General features: G+C 39.4%; 2 protein-coding genes across 2 annotated transcripts in view; one reads left to right on the top strand and one right to left on the bottom strand.

Moving 5' to 3' along the window:
* The window catches only part of LOC135467464 (DNA-binding protein RFX6-like), a 37,330-nt gene extending 29,856 nt beyond the window's left edge, over positions 1-7,474 (top strand). The window contains exons 15-19 of the mRNA XM_064745238.1: positions 2,300-2,417; positions 3,042-3,164; positions 4,127-4,228; positions 5,158-5,739; positions 7,302-7,474. Of these exons, the coding sequence (XP_064601308.1) occupies positions 2,300-2,417; positions 3,042-3,164; positions 4,127-4,228; positions 5,158-5,739; positions 7,302-7,474 (1,098 nt within the window). The remainder of the gene's footprint in view (positions 1-2,299; positions 2,418-3,041; positions 3,165-4,126; positions 4,229-5,157; positions 5,740-7,301) is intronic.
* A 6,448-nt stretch (positions 7,475-13,922) lies between these two features.
* Positions 13,923-15,204, bottom strand: LOC135467463 (probable G-protein coupled receptor 19). The gene has a single exon (XM_064745237.1). It carries the CDS (start codon positions 15,202-15,204, stop codon positions 14,053-14,055), a length of 1,152 nt encoding a protein of 383 aa, XP_064601307.1. The 3' UTR covers positions 13,923-14,052.
* Between the last annotated feature and the right edge of the window lie 5,604 nt (positions 15,205-20,808).

Below are 20,808 nucleotides of genomic sequence, written 5' to 3'. Positions count from 1 at the left end.
GAAGGTTGTGGTTTTTGTCGGGGTCTGTCCGGTTTCCTCCCACCATATTGCTGGTCGTCGTCATAAAGTGAAATATTCTTGAGCACCGGTACGGCGTATAACACCTGGCCCAATCAAATAAATGGAGGCTGTGGGCTTCCCCCGGGCTCTTCCCAGTGTCCTCCCACCTTATTGCTGGTCGACGTCATAAAGTGAAATATTCTTGACTGCAGCGTAAAACACCAGTCAGATAAGTAAATAAATCAAATAAAAGCAATAAATACATGCTACCTGTAATGGGTGGATACGTATTTAACACAGGCCTAATAACAGTACCATAGTACACCATGTTCGCTCAGCATACATGTGCATCCTGATAACACTTTTAGCAACCTATGGCATGACTTATAATGATTTGATAAAGCCCAAGGGTGTCTTAATTATAAGACGCGTCAATGTAATGCCAATGATTGCCTGTCATTGCGGACATATAGTAACACGATCCCGTCTTGCACAGATAATTCGCCCTGTACCTTGGCTTGTTGACAATAAACCGTTCACGACGCTAACTGGGCTATGTAGTTTTTCTACCAATATGGTGTGTATATCTGTGCTTGACAGGTGAGAAAGTTTGTTAGTAAATTTTCAGAGGTCGTTGGTTTACCCTCTGGAACCATGGTTTCTTCCACAAACAAAAATGACCGCCATCGTAGAAGAGAATAATCCTTGAGCATAAGTAAATAAATAAGTAAATAAATAATGAATTCAATCAGTTACTCATCTGGTTGAATGAAGGATTTATCTGCAGTCTTTCAGGAGTGCACAGGATGAGTCATCCTTTTGGATAAGACGGTGACGTATGTAACTACTTATGTCACGTAAGCACTGTTGGCTGTCGCAAGAGCTGGAACGTAGGCCGCGACGTGAATACATCGCGTGACATGGTTAAAATTATATCTGCATAATGTACCGCCAGAGGACGATTATCATTAATGCCCGGAATTATCCTATGTTACAAATAAACAAACGTGCATGACGTGAAATGTACTTTTGAAACATTAATTTGTCTAGCTTAATATGCCCAGAGGATGAGGTTAAAATTGATCAGACTTTGAATGTAATAGGTCATACTATCCTATCCTAAGCCTTCTTCCATCTGCGGCGTAGTCTTTTCTCGCATCCTTTGATGGAATTTACCCATTTCATTGCATTTCTTTTATCTGTTTTTATTTCCTATTTCGATCTTTTTCTTTCAAAAAAACAAAAAACAAACTAATTCTCGAATAGTCTTTAGTGTTAAGAGCAATCTGATAGCTTTTATTGTTATGTGGTACATTCATGTTAAAAGCTATTGTCGAAAAATTAATGAAAATCTAATGGCGGTGGTTGTTGATATCTAATACAAGATGCCATTCTCATGTAGTATTCTTGTCAGTAGATAGCCTCCAACCTGCTTCAGGACTGTTTGAAGAGAAGGGAATTTACATATTAAAACACGTTAACGAGGCTAACGCTTTTTCATTCAGACCAAGAACATATCTCTGTAACTCGAGATTTCCCAGGAATTTTTAGATTGTAATATTAAACCGGGAACGAATTCATACAATGCTAGGCACTCGCAGGGTGTACAGCTATGGTATAAAGTACGTTTGCTTTAACAGACCGAAGATGAGTGAAAAACGATTTGGTATGACAATCACCCATACTGATATTGTAATGGAAACGAGACCAAGGTAAACTCCCGTATAGCTAAACATTTAAACAATTTAAGAAAACAATGTACTACAGCAAATTTACCAAAGCCATAGCAATACAAATGCAAACTATACATGAAAATTGGGTTTCCAGAGATGTTTTGGCCACAATTATCTCTTACGTCATTAAGGACTCTGGTAAGGAGGAAAGCGGGGTAACTGTACATTCCTGGATAGGAATGTACGAGGGGCGAAGTTCCAACGACTTTGTTGGAACATAGCACGGAGGCTATGTTTTAGCTCTGGTTCTTTATGTATGGCGACATTACCAAGGTAATCTGCCGAATCACGGTTTCTGAATAATGACTGATAGCCACGTTGAGATTTACAATTTTCGTATTGCATTGACTTATCTCGACTGTCGGTCATATATTATATAGTTGAGTAGGGATACATTTGAGACCGTCTTAACATACATACATACATAGTGTAACAAGAATTCCACAATTAAAGAAAACACAAGCATTTTTCTGTGCACATTAGAACACAGAGATTGCAGAAGAATAATAATAAAAATACATCTGCACATAGAACTTAAACAACCTTTTTTGTTTTCTGTTTTGCAGCCTTGTGAGGATCGAACCAAATCTTTCCAGGACAAAGCTGCGGAATTTTTACTTCAGTGGGCCGTATACAATTCTTTTATTATGAGGGACCTAACCTTACTCAGCGCATCAAGTTTTGGTAAGCAGTTTTATGTGTTTAAACCCTTATTATTTTTATATTTAACAAAAATATTGTGCATACATAGCAACGGCAGGAGAGCTATTTTTTTTAATTGTTCCATTTACTTTAAGAGCTGATGAAAATTTGATTTCTATTTTAACACATACAACTGCATGCATGTACATGCAACACTGTAGCCATGGCGTACTTTTTTCCCGCGCAATGGCGCCTCAAGTTAAAGTCAGATTGGTCATTGTTCTTTAATAGTACATAAGTACTAGGTATTAGCTTTTGGCGCAATGGCTCATGCTGAACTCCTCTCCGGCCTTACGTGGGAAGGTTCTGCAGCAACGTGCGGATGGTTGTGAGTTTCCCCCGAGTCTCTGCCCGGTTTCCTCCAACCATAGTGCTGGCCGCCGTCGTATAAGTGAAATATTCTTGAGTACGGCGTAAAACAAGTCAAATAAAATAAATATTCTAATTGTTCCTCTAAATGATTAAATATTAGCAACTTACACGCCCACTAACACCATGGCTTAAACGGAAGTAAAAAATGCTGTGACGTTAAGTAACATGGAAAAAGAGCAAATGAGATGTGGATTGAACTGCTCTTGAGTAATCTATTAATCAACTGATTGCCAGGTTCCTTCCATCTGATACACATGATGTTGGACGAGTATGTGTTCTTGGTGATGGAGACTCAGCTGCACCAGCTCAAGGAGGCTGAACTGTTACAAGCTGTGCAGCGACAGATGAAGCAAGCAGGTGAGCTCATTAAGTTGAATCGTTGCATCAAATCACGGAGCCGAGCACAGCGCGCTTTAGTCTCCCATTAGAACAGTTGCTACTTTGCCAACCTTAACTAGGAAGGGAGACAACCCGTATCTTACGATTAGTAATGAATTTCACATTTAGTACAATCATGGTTATATTGATTATTTGTTTCAGTTTATTCAAGTTGATAAGTATAAATGTGCAGAAATGTCAACACCGTCACAATATATAGAACCAGACCAGTCCTGTGTAGTTTCAGAACACACTGGATAAATTTAGTAAGCTCACGCTGGCTTCCTCTCCGGCCGTATGTGGGAAGGTCTGTCAGCAACCTACGGATGGTGGTGGGTTTCCCCCTGGCTGTGCCCGGTTTCCTCCCACCATAATGCTGGCCGCCGTGGCATAAATGAAACATTCTTGAGTACGGCGTAAAACACCAATCAAATAAATAAATAAATATAAATTTAGTAAATAAAGCTGGAAAATAATGTGGAACAGCTTTTAACAGGATATGTACATAACAATAAGCTTACTACACTGTGATTATATTGAACTTAACTGATGCAAATTAAAGTTTATATTAAACAGAATAAAACAGTCTTATATAAAACAAAGCTGACTGATTTTCAGCAAATTATGTTTGTAATAATAATAAGAAAGGTCTGTCAGTAATAATAGTAATAATAATAATAATAATATTTATTTATTTATTTGATTGGTGTTTTACGCCGTACTCAAGAATATTTCACTTATACGACGGCGGCCAGCATTGTGGTGGGAGGAAACCGGGCAGAGCCCGGTGAAAACCCACGACCATTCGCAGGTTGCTGCAAGACCTTCCCACGAAGCCAGCATGAACTGGACGTGAACTCACATCGACCGCTCACATCGATTAATAATAATAATAATCATAATAATAATAATACTAATGACCATAACTGTGATAAATGCAGGTGAAATCAACATGAAAGCCAAGGTGAGACTTCAGCCAAGCAAGCTCCAGAATTCCCCAAAGTCACGGAAGAGGAAAATAGAAGATCATTTTGAGAGTGACGGTATGTCTGGGAATCTTGATAGCTGCCGTATGACGTGTAGTTTCTGATTGAAGGTGTTAATCTCTATCTTAAATCTCTTTCTCAGATACATAATCTATCATGATTGGCTGGCGATGCCATGTCTGAGCTGAATTTTTGGTATGGTACGTTTATTCCAGCGTGACTAACGCTGCAAGATTTAACCCTGGGAAGCATATTTCCACTGTCAGCCATTCAGCGTCGATTCTGTATTTCTTTAAAGGAAAGATGAAAGGTATTGTAAAACGAAGGGTATCATTTTGAGGAACATGAACAAACGTATGCCAAAAATGAAGAGAAAAATTTTACTTTTTATCAGGCATAAACTGCATTTCTTAATAACACCTATAATTTATGCATAAAATGCGGTCGGAAATATTCGGAAATGACGTCATCTATGGCTATGATGGGAATGGGGACCAGCTTAGCGCCCCCAATTCAAACTCTCCCCTCAACAAAGTTGTTTTGATAGCTTTCATCGTTGACGTCACCACAGCAGGCCACTTAATTTTCGGCCTGACCTCGGTGACGTTATGAAAACAATAGGTTCAAGACATTTTTGCGCCCCAAGAAGAGAACTGATAAGATTTTTTGTAGTTCTACATCATATACTACGTAATAAGAGATGAAAGCCAAGCGTTTCATGTATCCTTTAAATCAAAATGGTGTGGACATGTGATGCTTTTATTTAGGTTAGATGTACACGTATCTTTTGCTTTCATAATTCTACCTCTTTAAATGGTTTGAAGATATCAGTTGGAACAGTACATATCTCAGTACCGTACTCATATTTTTGTGAATCCACGCATATCACGAGGACTGTGTATACTTTATTTTAGCTCAGTTTTAGAAATATTTTGTGGATAAATTATGTATTTGTAATGTATCTGAATGATTCTTCCTTTGTTCAGACGAGGCTGGTTCAGCATCCCCGGATGAAAATCATGCGCAGGTCTCCGGAAGTAGACCATGTATTCAAACCAGCGGAACTGCTTTCTCGCGACCCATAATTCCCGGTGATCGCCAGAGCATGGCCTCCAGCTTTCCAGAGGACAGCAATCGCGGAGTGATGCACCATAACCACGTATCTTTTTCTCCAGTAAAACTGGCAAATCCTTCTTCAAGTGAGAGAGGACACTACTTTCCTTCATTCGGCCTAAATTCCTACGAGTTCGTGTCCCCTAACAATTCCTTCTCTTCAACCCGTGTTCCTGCCCTTGCGGACTCTCATCATGTACATTCTCAGGGATTCGGGGCTGTGTCATTCGGTGGCGCAATGGCGCCTGTTACAGGGCCATACTGGACTGAATCCCGCCAGCACCCTTCACTAGGAGATCCCTATAATGCCTACACCTACAATAAGTTTTCACCGTCGTACGAAAATTACAACAAGCCAAGCCTTATTAGGAATAGTTCGTATGGAGATGCCTTGAACCGATCAGCATTTGAATCATCGAGAGGATGTTACAGTAGGCCTCACGACAGTTTCCAAGGTAAGACATAATCGGGTATGGATTATACACAGCAAAAACTTTTACCGCACGGTGCTATACGCTTTCTGCAGGGTGCTGAGCAGAAAGCTTATAGCACGGCACAGCATCACACAGTTATAACCCTTGTGGTGCTACACAGTAGTCGTTCGGTATTGCGTGACAGTTGTATTGTGTGGCTAAGGCACGACACTGTACGGTTACTGTATGGTGCTGAGCAGAACGGCACGCGCATAGTATCACACAGTAAGCCTCGTGGTGCTACACATCAGTGGCTCGGTATCACGTGTGTTTGTACCGCAATCAGGATTTATACGGGAGAATAAATGAACTCTGCTGCGCGCCCACTGACTGTGTATTGCTAACATGAAATTACCACATAGCGCCGAGCGGCTGACGCATATGTGCTGCACGTACCTGAAATTTTCAGAATACCACCAATAAAAGAAGATTTTACTTTTTGGAGGTCAGAGCCAAGTACCTATTAACACAAACCTTCACATTGTGAACGGTTTATGCTCTCTTTTGGGGCAAGCACATGCTTATATTCGGTACTACATAACTGCTTCAGTACAACTACAGTCATGTTAGTCTGAAAGGAGTCCGTCCAATGATACCTCTCGGCACAGATAACCATACTGATCTAAATCGATGGTACTTGGCCATTGTCTTGTGCACGTAAGGCAGGCACAACGATTGGTTGCAACAACTCCTTCTATCTGATACTTCATTAGTCTAACATGCTACACAGAACAAAATTGGTAATTATACAACTGCTGACACCTGACCAGAAAACTGAAAAAAAAAGTCGGTTGGCCAATTGGAAATTGACTACCGCTTACAAATATAGTTCTATGACATATCTACGCCATTAACTTGTTTTTGTTTGATGGAAGATGCTTATCTACATGGAGCTTTTCGCTACATTCAAGATTCATAATCTCTATACCATTCTGCCACATTACTAACGTTTCCCCAGAGGTAATTATATAACGTGTAGCTTCATTTTCATTCCCTTCAGCGACATCCACCACTGCTGTAATTTTACATCTGTTGTTCATGTATAGCTTCTGTTTTCATTTCCTTTAATTACATCATTCAGTGTTGTAATTATACATCTTTAGTGCTTGTATAGCTTCTGTTTTCATCCCTTTGACTACACCATCCAGTGTTGTAATTATATGACTTTAGTGCTTGTATAGCTTCTGTTTTCATCCCTTTGATTACACCATCCAGTGTTGTAATTATACATCTATTGTGCCTGTATAGCTTCTGTTTTCATTTCCTTTAATTACATCATTCAGTGTTGTAATTATACATCTTTACTGCTTGTATAGCTTCTGTTTTCATCCCTTTGATTACACCATCCCGTGTTGTAATTACCCAGCTCTGTACAGCTTACGGATTTCATTTGCTGATCCGCACTTTAGGACACCGCCTAAATGTTATACGGTTTAATCACGATATGGCCGAGAAGTTGCCTTCTTAACGACACGACTATCTGACAAACATAAACTTCCCCTCAAAGGACAGAAATGGTTACCTTTTTTTTTTTCATTTTTCAGTGAGTACGCCATTGTCCGTGGGAGGATACAGTACCAACTTCATGGACATTGCGCCCCCAAGCGGCCAGTATGGGCGACAGGATCCTGTACTCTTTCAAGACGAAATATTTCCAAATAACATAGGAGCAATTTCTGCATTTAACAAGTCCTATTTAACTGCTTCCTTCCGGTGATAACTGAAAGTCAATTGTCCTTTGCTGGCCTATAACATAACAAATTCTCTCTATAGGCTGTGAAGGTCGACCCCGCAATGTCACCACTATGAAAGTGAGAAACAAACTTTCATAAGTAAGGCAGTGTAATTTCTAATATGCATGTATAGATTAAAAAATTTGGAACATTCATAATTATCTTCCTATCTGAGGCTTTCATGTTGAAGTGATTTGATACAACTACATATTTTGCCATTGACACTTTATGGTTTCAAGGTGATGTGCATGTTGTTTGTATGGGACATTTGTTCAGTGTTATGAGGTAAATCTAAGGGAGATAATACTAGTCAAACAGTGTGAGTTATAGCTGTGCAATATGAACAAATGTAACGAGTATCAAGTAAATCAAATTCCAACCTACGCGTGTTATTTGTTTGTTATTAGAAGCCTCCGTGACAAGTGACTGTCTTCAATTCACCCATTGATAATGGACATGCGAACAGATGCAATCAAAGAGCAGTAGCAACTTATGAAGTGGCAGATTACATGATTTGGATACTGATTTCACTTAGGACATTCCTTGCGATTTCTTTTCATCATTGGAAACGACTGCTGCTTCTCATAACACGAATCCGCCCATACTGCCTGTTTTCATGTCTAGATTCAGGGAACTTTCTTATTCACGATGTATCAGGCTCAACGAAGTAAATGATAAGAAATGTTGGTGGCACGTTTTCAATCTTGTCATCATTAAGAGAGGGTTGGTTTTTTCCTTATGTGATATACATAGTACAAGGGCAGTATCGGCCGTGTTAATTCCTTCATTTCAGTTCTACGAAATCAAATTTGATGACAAAACTCTCCATATAACTGTTTTTATCTATTTCGTGCAGAAGTTTTGCTGCACCATAAAAATAAATTAAAGAAGGATAACGTACATCTTTTCAGAGCACATTTAAGTGGTCTGACGTGACATTACTTTTACAATATCCTTTAATGGATTTCTAGGCGCTTAAAATATATGTGAAAAAAACGCCTTTAAAAAAGGTTAGTTCTTGGTAGGAAAGAAATGTGAGAAAAATATTTCTGAACATATTTCTTAGCTGCCTTTCATTTGAGGCACACACTACCTTTGCCTTAATGTAGCCTTAACATCAAAGAACGGCTCAGACTATGCACGATAAATACACACAGGTGTTTATATTTCGTGTATATCAACCCGTAGCTCTTTTTCGCGTAGCCCGATTCGTACGTCAAGAACAACAGTGGTTTCTGTGTAATACGCATACACCATTCTGTGCAATCCCCTCGTAATAAGTTTCTGCTGTGTTGAGTAACTTGCAATTCGACAAGGTGTATTTACACGCGGCAGTTGACAGGAATCAGTGGAAGATATATAATCCCGATGGTTTATATACGATTAGATAGGTGGAGAAATCAATGGCTATCCGCGATAAATCTTCAAGTTTCGGGACAACGTGAGCTCATGCCAACGTGACTTTGTGTCAAAAATAAATTCCAGAAAATTACAGTTAAAACCACAATAACTGCCAGGTAACAAACCAACCCTGCAGATGTTTGTGGCGTGGCGATAACACGTCTACGATTAAGTTGTGCCCGGCAGATAATGGTATATACCTGGTGAAAGATGTTCACCAGGAGCACAGGTAAATGTATACAGTTAAGGTCTGGGAAATCAATGGCTCGTCTGCCCGTTAGCTTTGTGCCGATATCCTCTACAGAAACACCGGGATATGCTGATTTGCTGGCGCCTGAATGACAGTCAGGATAAATGTGACGTGCAGTGTGGCAGAGTCTGTCAATAGCTTCGCAGATGTACAAGCCTCGTCAAGTAATTAAGACCGTCGTTGATTCCAAGGCGACGTAATGATGCCCGCAATACGCCAATAGTTCGGTGGAAATGGACGTCATCGGGTGGCATGCTACTTTAGTTGAAGTGATACTGGCAATATGCGGAATGTGAAAATGTGATGCAGCTGTTATTGTAAATCTGAGTGAAGCATTCCAAACAAATCCATATATATTATCCTAATCTTAGGGCCGTGAAAATACTTCTGGCGCAGTATACATTTGTTCAATGCCCGAAGTGTAAATATCTTTGACTTTTTTTATCGCTCTTAGAACTACTTACGTGGGAAGATCTGTCAGCAACCTGCGGATGGTCGTGGGTTTCCCCCGGGCTCTGCCCGGGTTCCTCCCATCATAATGCTGGCCGCCGTCGTATAAGTGAAATATTCTTGAGTACCAAACACCAATCAAATAAATAATAAATATAACTACTTACATGCCTGACACAGAATCACTTCTCCACAATGTTATATGCTACATTCTTTGCGAGCATAATCATCCTGCATCGACGAAAATGTAACCGATCAGTTTCCTGCTGTATCAAGGGCTTCCGTAAAGCGTGTGATTCCAAACTGCTAAACTTTCCAACTGTGTATGGAACATCTTCGTGTACCGTGGTGATAGCGTCACATCACTAAGTCAAAAAGCCACGACGTCTTGCCGCTTGAGGGTCTGGTGTATAGTTATAAAATGGCAGACTATTTCCTTACTTTGAAAACTTGAGCAACAGTAGAGAATGAACACTTATTTGTATTATTTGTTGAAGAGCGTTTTACCATGACCTGGTTTTACTCTCTATGTAGTAAGTCTTTTGTTATAATGTATTCCTGCATAATTCAGGATTCTGCTAGTGGACTAAGCGCACCCCGAGGTCTGGTCCCTTTGCAATGTTTTAATGTTACTGTATGTTAAATACTATCACAACACAGTATTTTTAGTAATTCTAAACAAGTGACGTCTAATAAATTGCAATTAACATCACTGTATTTTTTACCTAATTCTTTTTAATGCCTTGGGACTAGAGCACGTGTAATTTGCTACTATTTAAGCATTTGCATGGACAGGTGGAACAAAACCATTACCGAGGCAAGCTTACAAGAGACTGTATTTCACCAGTTACGTGTGGCCATTTGCCAACTAACGGTTGACGAAATGTCGTCATTGCTTTGGGCTTATACTTTTTGTACTGTACGTCTTTTGTTATATTTGTGCGGAGTGTTCTGGAAAAGGGATCAGGGAATGCACACAGGGTGTGTATATTCACGCAATCATGATTACAGCATTCAATTTCCCTGAAAGTCCAATATGTAAATGTACTAGTCAGTATACATGTATTAACATTTTACTAGCCATAAAATTGGAGAAATGAATGTAACTATCATATTATCAGTGGTTGGTTAAACATTTAACGACTCAACCTCGAGTAATTGAGACTCATTATTCCGAACAGTTCATATCGATCTTTGTAGACATTACTGTATTTCTGCAACACCTCGCTCGCCCAAAGCCAAACTGATGGTATGGGCGTGGAGTGGGGCTGGAGGAGAGGTGGGGAGGACGAGGGTTGCAATGGGACTGAAGACGAAATCAATGACAGGTCTTCAAGCTTTATGTCGGGTACGTGGTCGACTAGTTGACGACTTCTCCTCCAACCATAAATCAGTGATCTGGGCACAAATAAAGGCTTTGAACACCGATAAAACCATAAAAATCAATGTGCTGATTTATCGCTTAAGCCCTAATAATCTGAACGATATTTAATAAATGTCTTTTTGAGTGTTCACACGTTTGTGCTGGGGTAACACATTTCTGTGTTGAATGATACAGCACAAGTTGTAGTGTTAGATGAAGACTAGTTGTGAAGACTTACACCTATACGACGACCGTGAAGATTTTATAGAATGATGGAATCTGATCCTCGTTGCCTGGCCCCTTCGCATTGTTTGATTGATATTGCATCTTATATATGACGATAACACAGCGTTTTTAGTAACTCTAATACAGTCTAATAAATTGAAATCATTCCATCCTTTTTACCCAATTCTGCTTAAGCTATGTTGCCAGGGGGCGTGTAATCTGAATAAGCCAAACTATGACACAAAACAATCCTCGTGTATCCCTCTAGGTCAACATAAGAACAGTTTTGGAATTTCCTAATGATATCGTTGTCAAATCAGTTTTTCAAAGTTTACTGTTTATGTCAGTTACAATTCTATAGCCGGAATAAAACATATTTCCAAAAAGTACAGGTGTTGTGCCCTAGATTTACATATAGGAATTTACATGATAGCTTGTACATATGTGTGGAAAACCCAAACAGATTTGTTGGTTTAGTCTATTCCATGGTCTATGCCAGTGGCACAAAATTAGATTAATCTCAATTACTGATAATGTTATATACCTTGCATATATTCGGTGTTTGATAAAGATAAGTATGAGTGTTTCTTCACTTTGTTATACTTAGCATACACCAATATCTGAATGAACACAAAACTGTAGATATCAGACATTACGAGATCCTCAAATGACTAAGGTAAAATGAAGAGGTCGGAACGGAAAGTTTTGTATATTACAGGATGTCAGGTGATGAAATGCCCTAAGGAGGAAAGGTGGTTTTACGACACCTGGAAATGACATCAAGGAAAAGATAGATAAGTATTCCTCACATCCGAGCTCAAACTGTGAGGAACACCTGCTCGAATGAGAGCTGTTTGTTAATAACTGTAACACAGCATGATTTCTGCATGCTTTGATGACGTCTCTAGTAAAGCTATCAACACCCCACCTTTGTTAACGTTGTATGCACTGAAACGTCTTCAAATCGAACAATTTGATGCAAATAGCTGGTCGCGCGCGAAAGAAAAGAATAAATCATAGACCTGTGCTTAGTCAGCTGTTCTCAAAAAGGCTAGAAGTGTGTGTATTATCTTCATCTACGCTACATAGCTGCAAGTGCTAAAAGCCTTTATTTTTTCCTCGAAATTGTCTCTTGATGAAATGTTTGCATAAGCGGAAACGCTCATGCCAGGGATCAATCTTATCACCTGGGAAAAGCGCTTCTACTCGACAGAACCCGTTTCAGTGTATTAATAAGCACAAAGCAGTGGCCTGAAGACACAGGATGCAAAGAGATGCAGTGAATAATTTCAACATCATCAACTCTAAAAATTTCCTGTGACACATACATCCACGCATTTACAATGTATGTCGTCCTTTCAGGTTCTCACATGTCTGGATGATGGAGAGGTCGTTAGTTGCCAAGATTGGTGGTTTAATCAGGACCATCCACCTACTTCCAATAAATTTAGTAAAAAAAAGTAGTAAGTACGATATTAAACACCTGTCAAATATAAACACAAATATATAAATCTCAATGGAAATTGAATTAAGTTCCTCTTCGGCTATGCTGTACGTAGGAAGGTCTGCCAGGAACATGAGTATACATGGTCGTCGGGTTTCCCTCGGGCTCTGCCAAGTTTCCTCCCACCGTATAACGTTGATCGCTGTAGTATTAGTGAATTTGTCAGCGTAGAGTACAGCTTAAAACACCAATCAAAAAATGCAAATAAAATGAACTAAAGCAATCTCAAAAGCAATAGCTTGGACATCCCTAAAAAGTCGATGTTGGATTGCACTCAGACCCTTGTTTTGTGAAAGGTCCACGTTAGAATACTTTCAGAGCTTCCAGATAAAAAAAAAGACTGAACATTTTGGTATGCACTCCACGGTTGACGATGGTGCGTTATTTCTGCGATTTTACCAGCCTATACCACAGAAAAAAATGCGTCTATAGGATTCCAAAATCGATGTAGTTGGCTGATTTCATGTTTTGATGAATATTGATAATGATTTATGTTTAAAAATCCGGTCACGCCAAACCATATGACCATCTACGATCTCTGCGATTTGCCCCAATTGAAACCCAAGAAATTGTTTGCAGTCACAGAAGGTGACCCATCCACCTTTGCAACTTATCCACGATAATCTTGCAAGTCATAAAACCCAACAGATTAAGAATATAGACAGAATTTATGTAGATCGCAGCTGGTTTTTTTTTGCGAGTAAATAAACACCATCCGCGACCAGTCCGACCGCCTCACGATCGCTGGTGATATCAGATTCTTCGAGATCCGCCACTACTTATCGTACGATCAATTCAATACTTAGGAGGATTATATACCTGCGATTTTGTCGCTCGCAGGTTGTCCTAAGTAGTTGTAATAAGTCCAAACATTTAAACTAATAACTGAAACATATCTAATGCTAATGACAATAATTAACGATTGCCACGCGTTCTTATACAGCCGTAGATGTTATATAGAAATAAATATCTATACATATGTTATATTTGCACACGACATTAATCCATCGTAGACATAGCAGAGAGAACTACTGCGCTGGAAATGAGTAAACCTATATATTTTGCGATATATGAAAACATGAATTCTGTCTGAGATGGAACAGTAAGTCAACGTTTCCTTATTCAAAGACATGGTATATTGAAAAATGACAAAGTCTTTCCGGGTTTATATATTTATGAACGTTGTGACAAAGACACGACAGAAATCGTTAAATGATGGTCTTCACTAATCCTGTAGAGAACTCGATCCATATCCAGCGATGTTCTATTTGCTCGCGCATTCAAGAGCTCCAACACAGTATTCTGTACGTATACCGTTGTTCGCACACAGCGACGCGCGCCAGCTTTGTGTGCAAAAGCGTAGGCTATATCACAAATATGTAGAGGGCATCGCGGACGATAGCGGCCAGGCAGATTTCTCTACCAAAGGCGCCCTGTTAAAAGCCTTCACCGGAGAATCAACCTTTACATCTGTACTGGCGGTAGATTCCATGACTCCGACAAAGTTCTTCTTTCCGAAAGCCGTGGCAGTAGTAATGGCGTACGTGTTACTCCTATAGCACTTCATGGTTGACATACAGAATACTTCTTTGCATCCGCGTCTGAAGTTCGAGTTGTAACGCAGATAAATCAGTGGCTTAGCAACGCTCGTGCTGAACATCGCCCACGTTGCCACAACAAAAATTGTGGGTTCCACCCCCAGAGGGTTTGTGGCGCAGTACCACACTTGTGTCACATAAAATGGTAGAAAGGCTACAACTGTGACAGTGCTTACCAACATCAACATTTTCACCATTTTTACTTTGGCTCGTGGGACGGGGTTCATAGTCCGTGTAAACGTAGGCCCCGGGGATCCTGTCTTCCATATATATCCGAATAGTTTGAAATAACCAAACAACGTCAAAAACACAGGGAATATAAAAGTTAATAGTACAAGGCATATTGTATAGAATATCCCTGCCCAGTCCAGCACCGGGATGTACGTCGGACAAAACCAACGTTTTGCGGAGGTATCCTCGAACACTTCGAAGAAGTAGAAACAGAAACCGGCAATGGCTGCTGCTATTATCCAGCTAGAAAGGATCATCCTCTTGGCTGTTCCTCGTGTCACTTTGAAACTAAGCGGATAAATAATTGTGTAAAAGCGGTCGATGCATATAGCCACGAGGACATACATGGCCGAGCCGGGCAAAGCGTACTGGATGAAACGGACGGACTTGCAGAGGAAGGATCCAAACACCCAACTATGAATGAGCAGCCGCCCCAGGATAAACGGCATGTTGCAAACGGCCATGGCAAGATCCGATACCGCCAGAGAAACGACGAAATAGTTTGTGGTCGACTGCATCCTTCTGCTTTTGTAGATGACGAGACAGACGAGGCCGTTGAAGAGGACGGAGATAGTCCACATGACAACGAGTATCAACGTTTCTAGCACCACTTGCTGGACTGGACGTGGCACAATCAGGCCGGAATCGGGCAAATTCGAACTATTGTCAGCGCTGCTGACTGACGGTTCCATAATTACCCGGTATATGGAAGATGATGACGACTGGTGGTCATGACGACAGCTGCAACCACTGTGATCTTAAGGCTCATCTGTCCATATCACATACCTATATAAACAAAGACAAAAAGTCGGTTGATTATCATGAGTAATGAGCGATTTTCACTTATATCCTATTCACGACGTCACTTTTTGTCTTGTACGGACAGACAGGACTGAGGATGACGCTCTCATGTTTAATGTAATTACAGTGCTTTCATTCAGGAAGGAACCCTCATTAAATCAACAGACATTTGCAAAGTAATTACAGTTGGATCCATTGCCACAGCTGATATGTGTTTGGGCATAGTGAAGATAGCCGGAAACAATTAATGCCAAGATCTAATGGAATTAGCAGTGGAAATAAACCACGAACTCATTTATAGTTCATTGGAATGGTTTTCTGTTAACATCCAGCACGTGGTACCCAACAGATCTTAAAACAGAGTTTCGTATATATAACAGCACTATATCCTCCAGCATCTGCAATCATATACTGGATTATTGATTTTACATTCTCCAATATTTATTAAATGTTTGATGATTTGTATTTTTAGTTATCTATAAAGATGCCGTATTGGCATTATATGTGGAGAACAGCCGGGGCTTGAAAATTTAAATATTGGTCTGTTGTTGCGGACGAAAACGAACAGACAATATCGATTGGTATTTCATTCACGTAAGGTTAACGTTACGACTTTATAAACAACACTATAGGATTCATTTTGGGTTTGGCTTTTATAATTAACCTTATTGAGGAAAACAATCACATAAGTCTTTTTTCAGATTTGGGTGGAAAAAATGGGCATTAGCAAGCATAAGAAACACCTATGCACGTTTGCGGATATTCTGGTGCGCACGTGAGATGTCCTCCACCATTGTTTTTCGAAAAGGTTGAAATACCACAAGACGATTAGACGTTACTGAGTTACATATAATAAATAATATGATTATAGACGTACAGTACAGAAAGTGAAGCAAGAGCAGCGACGACAGTGTGGTCACCCTTAACCGGTGAAATACGGCCTCTTGTCAATATGCCTCAGTCAGGCTTTTGTTCTAACTGTTCAAGTAAATGCTCAAATAGGGGCAAATCCCCCCCACCCTCCCCAGAACAATGGCGTAAGTAGAATTAGGCAAAAAAAAAAAAAAAAAAAAAAAAACAACTGATGCTAATTGCAATTTATGGTTTATAATTATTCACAATTACTCATAAAATCATCAGTCACCGTCGTATAAGTGAAATATTCTTGAGTACGGCGTAAAACACCAATCAAATAAATAAATAAATAAATAAATAAATAAATAAAATCATCACTACGAAGCAGTGTTTACTTCGAAGCCTCGCATTTCAAGGAGTACCATACCAAAAGCAACAAATAGCAGAAGCTCATGTGAACCATTAGGACTTAAAATCTACTCCGCACTGGTGGCTGAAAATGTTACAAGTGCTTTGTAAACTACACGCAGATGAAGCTCGGACACGTAGTTAATATTTTAAGGGTCTTCCACCCAAACTCGCATCTCTGTTAGAGACAAATTGATCTCTTGGGATCAAAATAGAAACTGTAAAAGCCCGTCAGACACTGCGCATCGATGGGTATATCAGCGAATAAATATTCCGATGTGTAACCATGGTAACCCATCGTAAGTTTGCGTCTTATCTTGAAAAGCTAAATCTACAGGAACCAGAAAAACAATGCGGGCAGAAATCCGCTTTCCTTTCATTCACAACTGTCTAGAATTGTACTGATCTCCGCAGTTGCAATGGTCATCGATGGTGATTGCAAATGTATATCCATTTAAATACGAAACAATGGTTGGCTGCTATGGCAACCAGAGAGAAATGCTGTGCATCTCACCTTTGAATAGCGTTTCGCTGGCAAAAAGGCAGTCATCAAGCATTCAGATGAAGTTGTTCACAGTAAGGAAACAGTGCTAACAATCAAAAGGTATAAAGAATAACAACCATGCACGACACAACACATAATCAACCAACCAAGCAAGATACAGCATTATAGAGAATAAAAACTCGTAAATGTACATAACGTAATGGAAAGAACAAAGCCTATTAAGCAATCTTGAACATAGTCTAAAGCATTTTAGATACGATTTAATCACCCTGGGTCGCTGTAACGCTAACTTAACTTAGTCAATGAATAGAAATTTTTCCCTTTTTACGCAACTATTTTAGATGTCTTACATCAGTTTGTAATAAATCACTTTTTCATATAAATCTTAAAGCGTGATTTAGAACGGGAATCGTTGAACCGAAAATGTACACTGTAGTAATACGAAAGATCACAGAGAATAAACCAAAGCAGTGACGGCAATGTGATAGTTGGCAAATAGTGAAATTCGTCCATTTTTACCTCAGTTAGGGGTTTATTCTAAATGTTCATGTTGATATTATTAAAACGCAGCAAATTTCACTCCCCCTAGCACCTTGTCTTCAGTACAATTCGTTAAAAATGCAGTGACAATAGTTGCAATTTAAAAGACATCATTGGTATAGAATCAATCTAAATGCTGCGTTGTCATCACATTTAATATGCGATCGGTTAAGCTCATGACCTCCGATATATACCTTCAGAGGCTTTTCACGCGAGAATACTGTTAAATGCAGTGACTGCTTTCCACAAAGGAATCTAATACATATCCCGAACATATTTAATATAGTACTGTTTCATACGATTAAATCAGGCTAGTTTATTCGACTAATAAAGTTTTAATTTCGACGTATTTTATCGGCCACTAACTAAAGGGGAGTTTAGAGTTCGAACTCTTTTATTGCTAAAAGAAGAAAAATCCATGTACTGTATCATGTAACCTTGTCAGAAATGTTCGGCCTTTGATCAAATTTACCACAACATAGACCTTTAAAAAGTTTAAGAGAAAATAATTTTGAGTAGACGAACGATGAAGAAGATTGAGAAGTTGAATGTTTGTGAATTTGAGATGTCCCGGAAGGAAAGAGGTGTCATTGTGGTTTCTGATACATGGTGAGACGGTGATCAGTAAGTTAATCTCAAACAAATGTTGCCTAACATTTTTTACAAGTTACATGGTACACTAGGACTGCATATATTACCTTAAACTACAAAAGAGTTCCAACTCGAAACTTCCCCGTTTGGATCGCCGGTTGGAATCCCTAGGTTACCTGAAGAACTTCACATTCCGTCACCCATAAAGCCGACCGGCGTTTTTTTTAATTTATTCTTTCTTTGGTAGGGCTTTAAGTTTAAATCAGATAAATAAATGTACAAATCAAGGTACAATAAATATACACGTGTGCACTTTCAGAAAGAGAATATTAATCGGAATGAGTATGGGTCTTATTCGATACACACAAAAACGCCGGAAAAATCGAAAAAAAAAATCTGATAGTAAAGCTGCCTGTAATTTGTTGTTCTTACACTCCTAAGATGATTCAGCAAGATGATTGAGGCTAGCTGTTCTTAATAACTGTCCTTGCCACTTTGCTCTCCTAATAACAACATCAAAGTAATTATTTCTTTCATGCTTATGGGCCCTTCCAGGTGAATATGCAAAGATGGCCTTTACTCCCCGAGATGAAGACGTCGTACAAACAAATCTCTTAGCGCTTACAAAAATGGAAGGTAGATCACTTTATACCCGCCAGCCGCGACGGACAATAGAGAGTCGATTAGTACACCCTGAGAGAAAATCGCTCGCAAGTGACAGATCTTTATGTAGTCTCTATGTGTAAAGTTTCTTGATCCTTTAACGCCATGGATGCACAAGACTGTTCCTTTATATGATGGCTGCCATTTTTATGGGTGGAGTTACTTGCTAAGTCTCTTGAGTGTGGCATAGATCATACTGATGAAAGGGAAGTGATCACCAGCAAACTTTATGCAAGACTGCACGTAAAACACATCGTGCTTTCTATCACTAAAGAATAGCAGTCGAATAAAATAGTCTATGCGCAGCACTGTACCCTAATTTCGTTTAAACCATGGTGCTACGGGGCGAGCGATTTGAGCATCAGCACCAACAGTTAGAACAGAACTGTATAGCCGTGGTGAATTGACAAGTGCCCGGGTTTCTCCGGTTACCACTGCTCTGTTTTTACTCTCCATACTGTAATCTTTCACATTGTAATCCTGTATTGTTTTCATGTGAATGTTAAAATAGGACTAATGACCACACAGTATTTTGAGTAATTCGAGATAAATTGCAAGTAACCTCACTGCGCTTTTTAACTTGTTTTACCTAACGCTACTAGGGCAATGGTGCTATAGTGGGCGTGTAATTTGCTACTATATGTGTATAAGAATTTACAAGAACAGTTAGTCACAGGACAACCCTATCTGAGGTATAGTGAGGTAAACGAGACCGGATTTCACCGGTTACGTGTGACCATTTATCAGCTATACATGCATACCACACTGTCTGTGCTATAGTCATTTATATTTTATTCCTCCATAAACCAGGATTCTGTGGTAGACTAAGCATTCCCCTCAAGGCCTCTTACTTTTGCAATGTTTTCATGTGAGTCTTAATTAAGTGTGATGACAGTACAACATCACGTGTCTTTCTTGACTTGACCTGTGGCATTTCATATAATGCAATTATTATAACTACATATTTTACCTAATTCTGCTTACGACATGGTGCTTAAGGAGCCATATTTGCTACTAAATAAGGATTTAAATGAACAGTTAGAATAAATCCCTGAAAAAAAATGACAAGAGCTCGCATTTCACCCGTTATGTGTGACCATTTGCCAACTATCACACTGTCGTCGCTGCTCTGTTTCTACTCTCCATTCTATAGTCTTTCATATTTGCAGATTCAACAAATATTTCATAGGCTATGACAGCAATACTGCCCGAATAGGGGTGGGGTATAAACTATCTATAATTCCGGAATGATAAATAGCTGAAGTCCAACCTACTTTCTACCTAGCCTTGAAGGGAGATTCTCAAACTAATGAAAATGAAGGAGAGCTAACATGTAAAGTAAGGTTCATCATATAGACGACTGAAAACCAGGCGTAAAATACTTTTATTTGTTTTTTTCTGATTTTTAAAGGAGTGCTGAAAGGCATTCAAATATATGAAATATTTGCGTTAAGAGCCATATTGACGTTCGCTAGAAACTCTGACGTCACATCACCCTTTTCCCCCGATGTTCACCATCAAGGAATTCATGGGAGCGTTATTTTAGTAATCCTTTACTCAGGTGTAAAAAACAGTTATTCAACATTCAGTGTCGTGATTAAAGTTGGAAAAATTTCGTGTGACATCCCTAAACTATGATAGTATGCTCCATAAAACCCACCTCAGAATTCAAACGTTTGAACGCCTTTAAAGTTTGAATCTTTGGCGGGAAGGACTGTGAAGTTTAGATAGCTCAGTGTACATCTGCATTGGATTGTGAGTTTTATGTCGCTAAATACAGTGAGAGTAGGTCAAAATGACGTTGAGTTTTAAATGTCGCGAGAAAACGACATTTCCTCCTTTCCAGTCAATGGTGTTTTAAATGAACATTTGATGTTCTGTAGCTATGGGTGCATAAACAACAGCTGTCCTTCCAGTACAGCCAAGAACCTGT

This window comes from Liolophura sinensis, chromosome 6 (assembly GCF_032854445.1).
Source record: "Liolophura sinensis isolate JHLJ2023 chromosome 6, CUHK_Ljap_v2, whole genome shotgun sequence".
Taxonomy (NCBI): Eukaryota; Metazoa; Mollusca; class Polyplacophora; order Chitonida; family Chitonidae; genus Liolophura; species Liolophura sinensis.
This window is presented reverse-complemented; position numbering and strand designations above follow the sequence as displayed.

Excerpts from the sequence above, each read along its gene's own strand:
- LOC135467463 (XM_064745237.1), bottom strand. The coding sequence starts at position 15,204 with ATGGAACCGTCAGTCAGCAGCGCTGACAATAGTTCGAATTTGCCCGAT.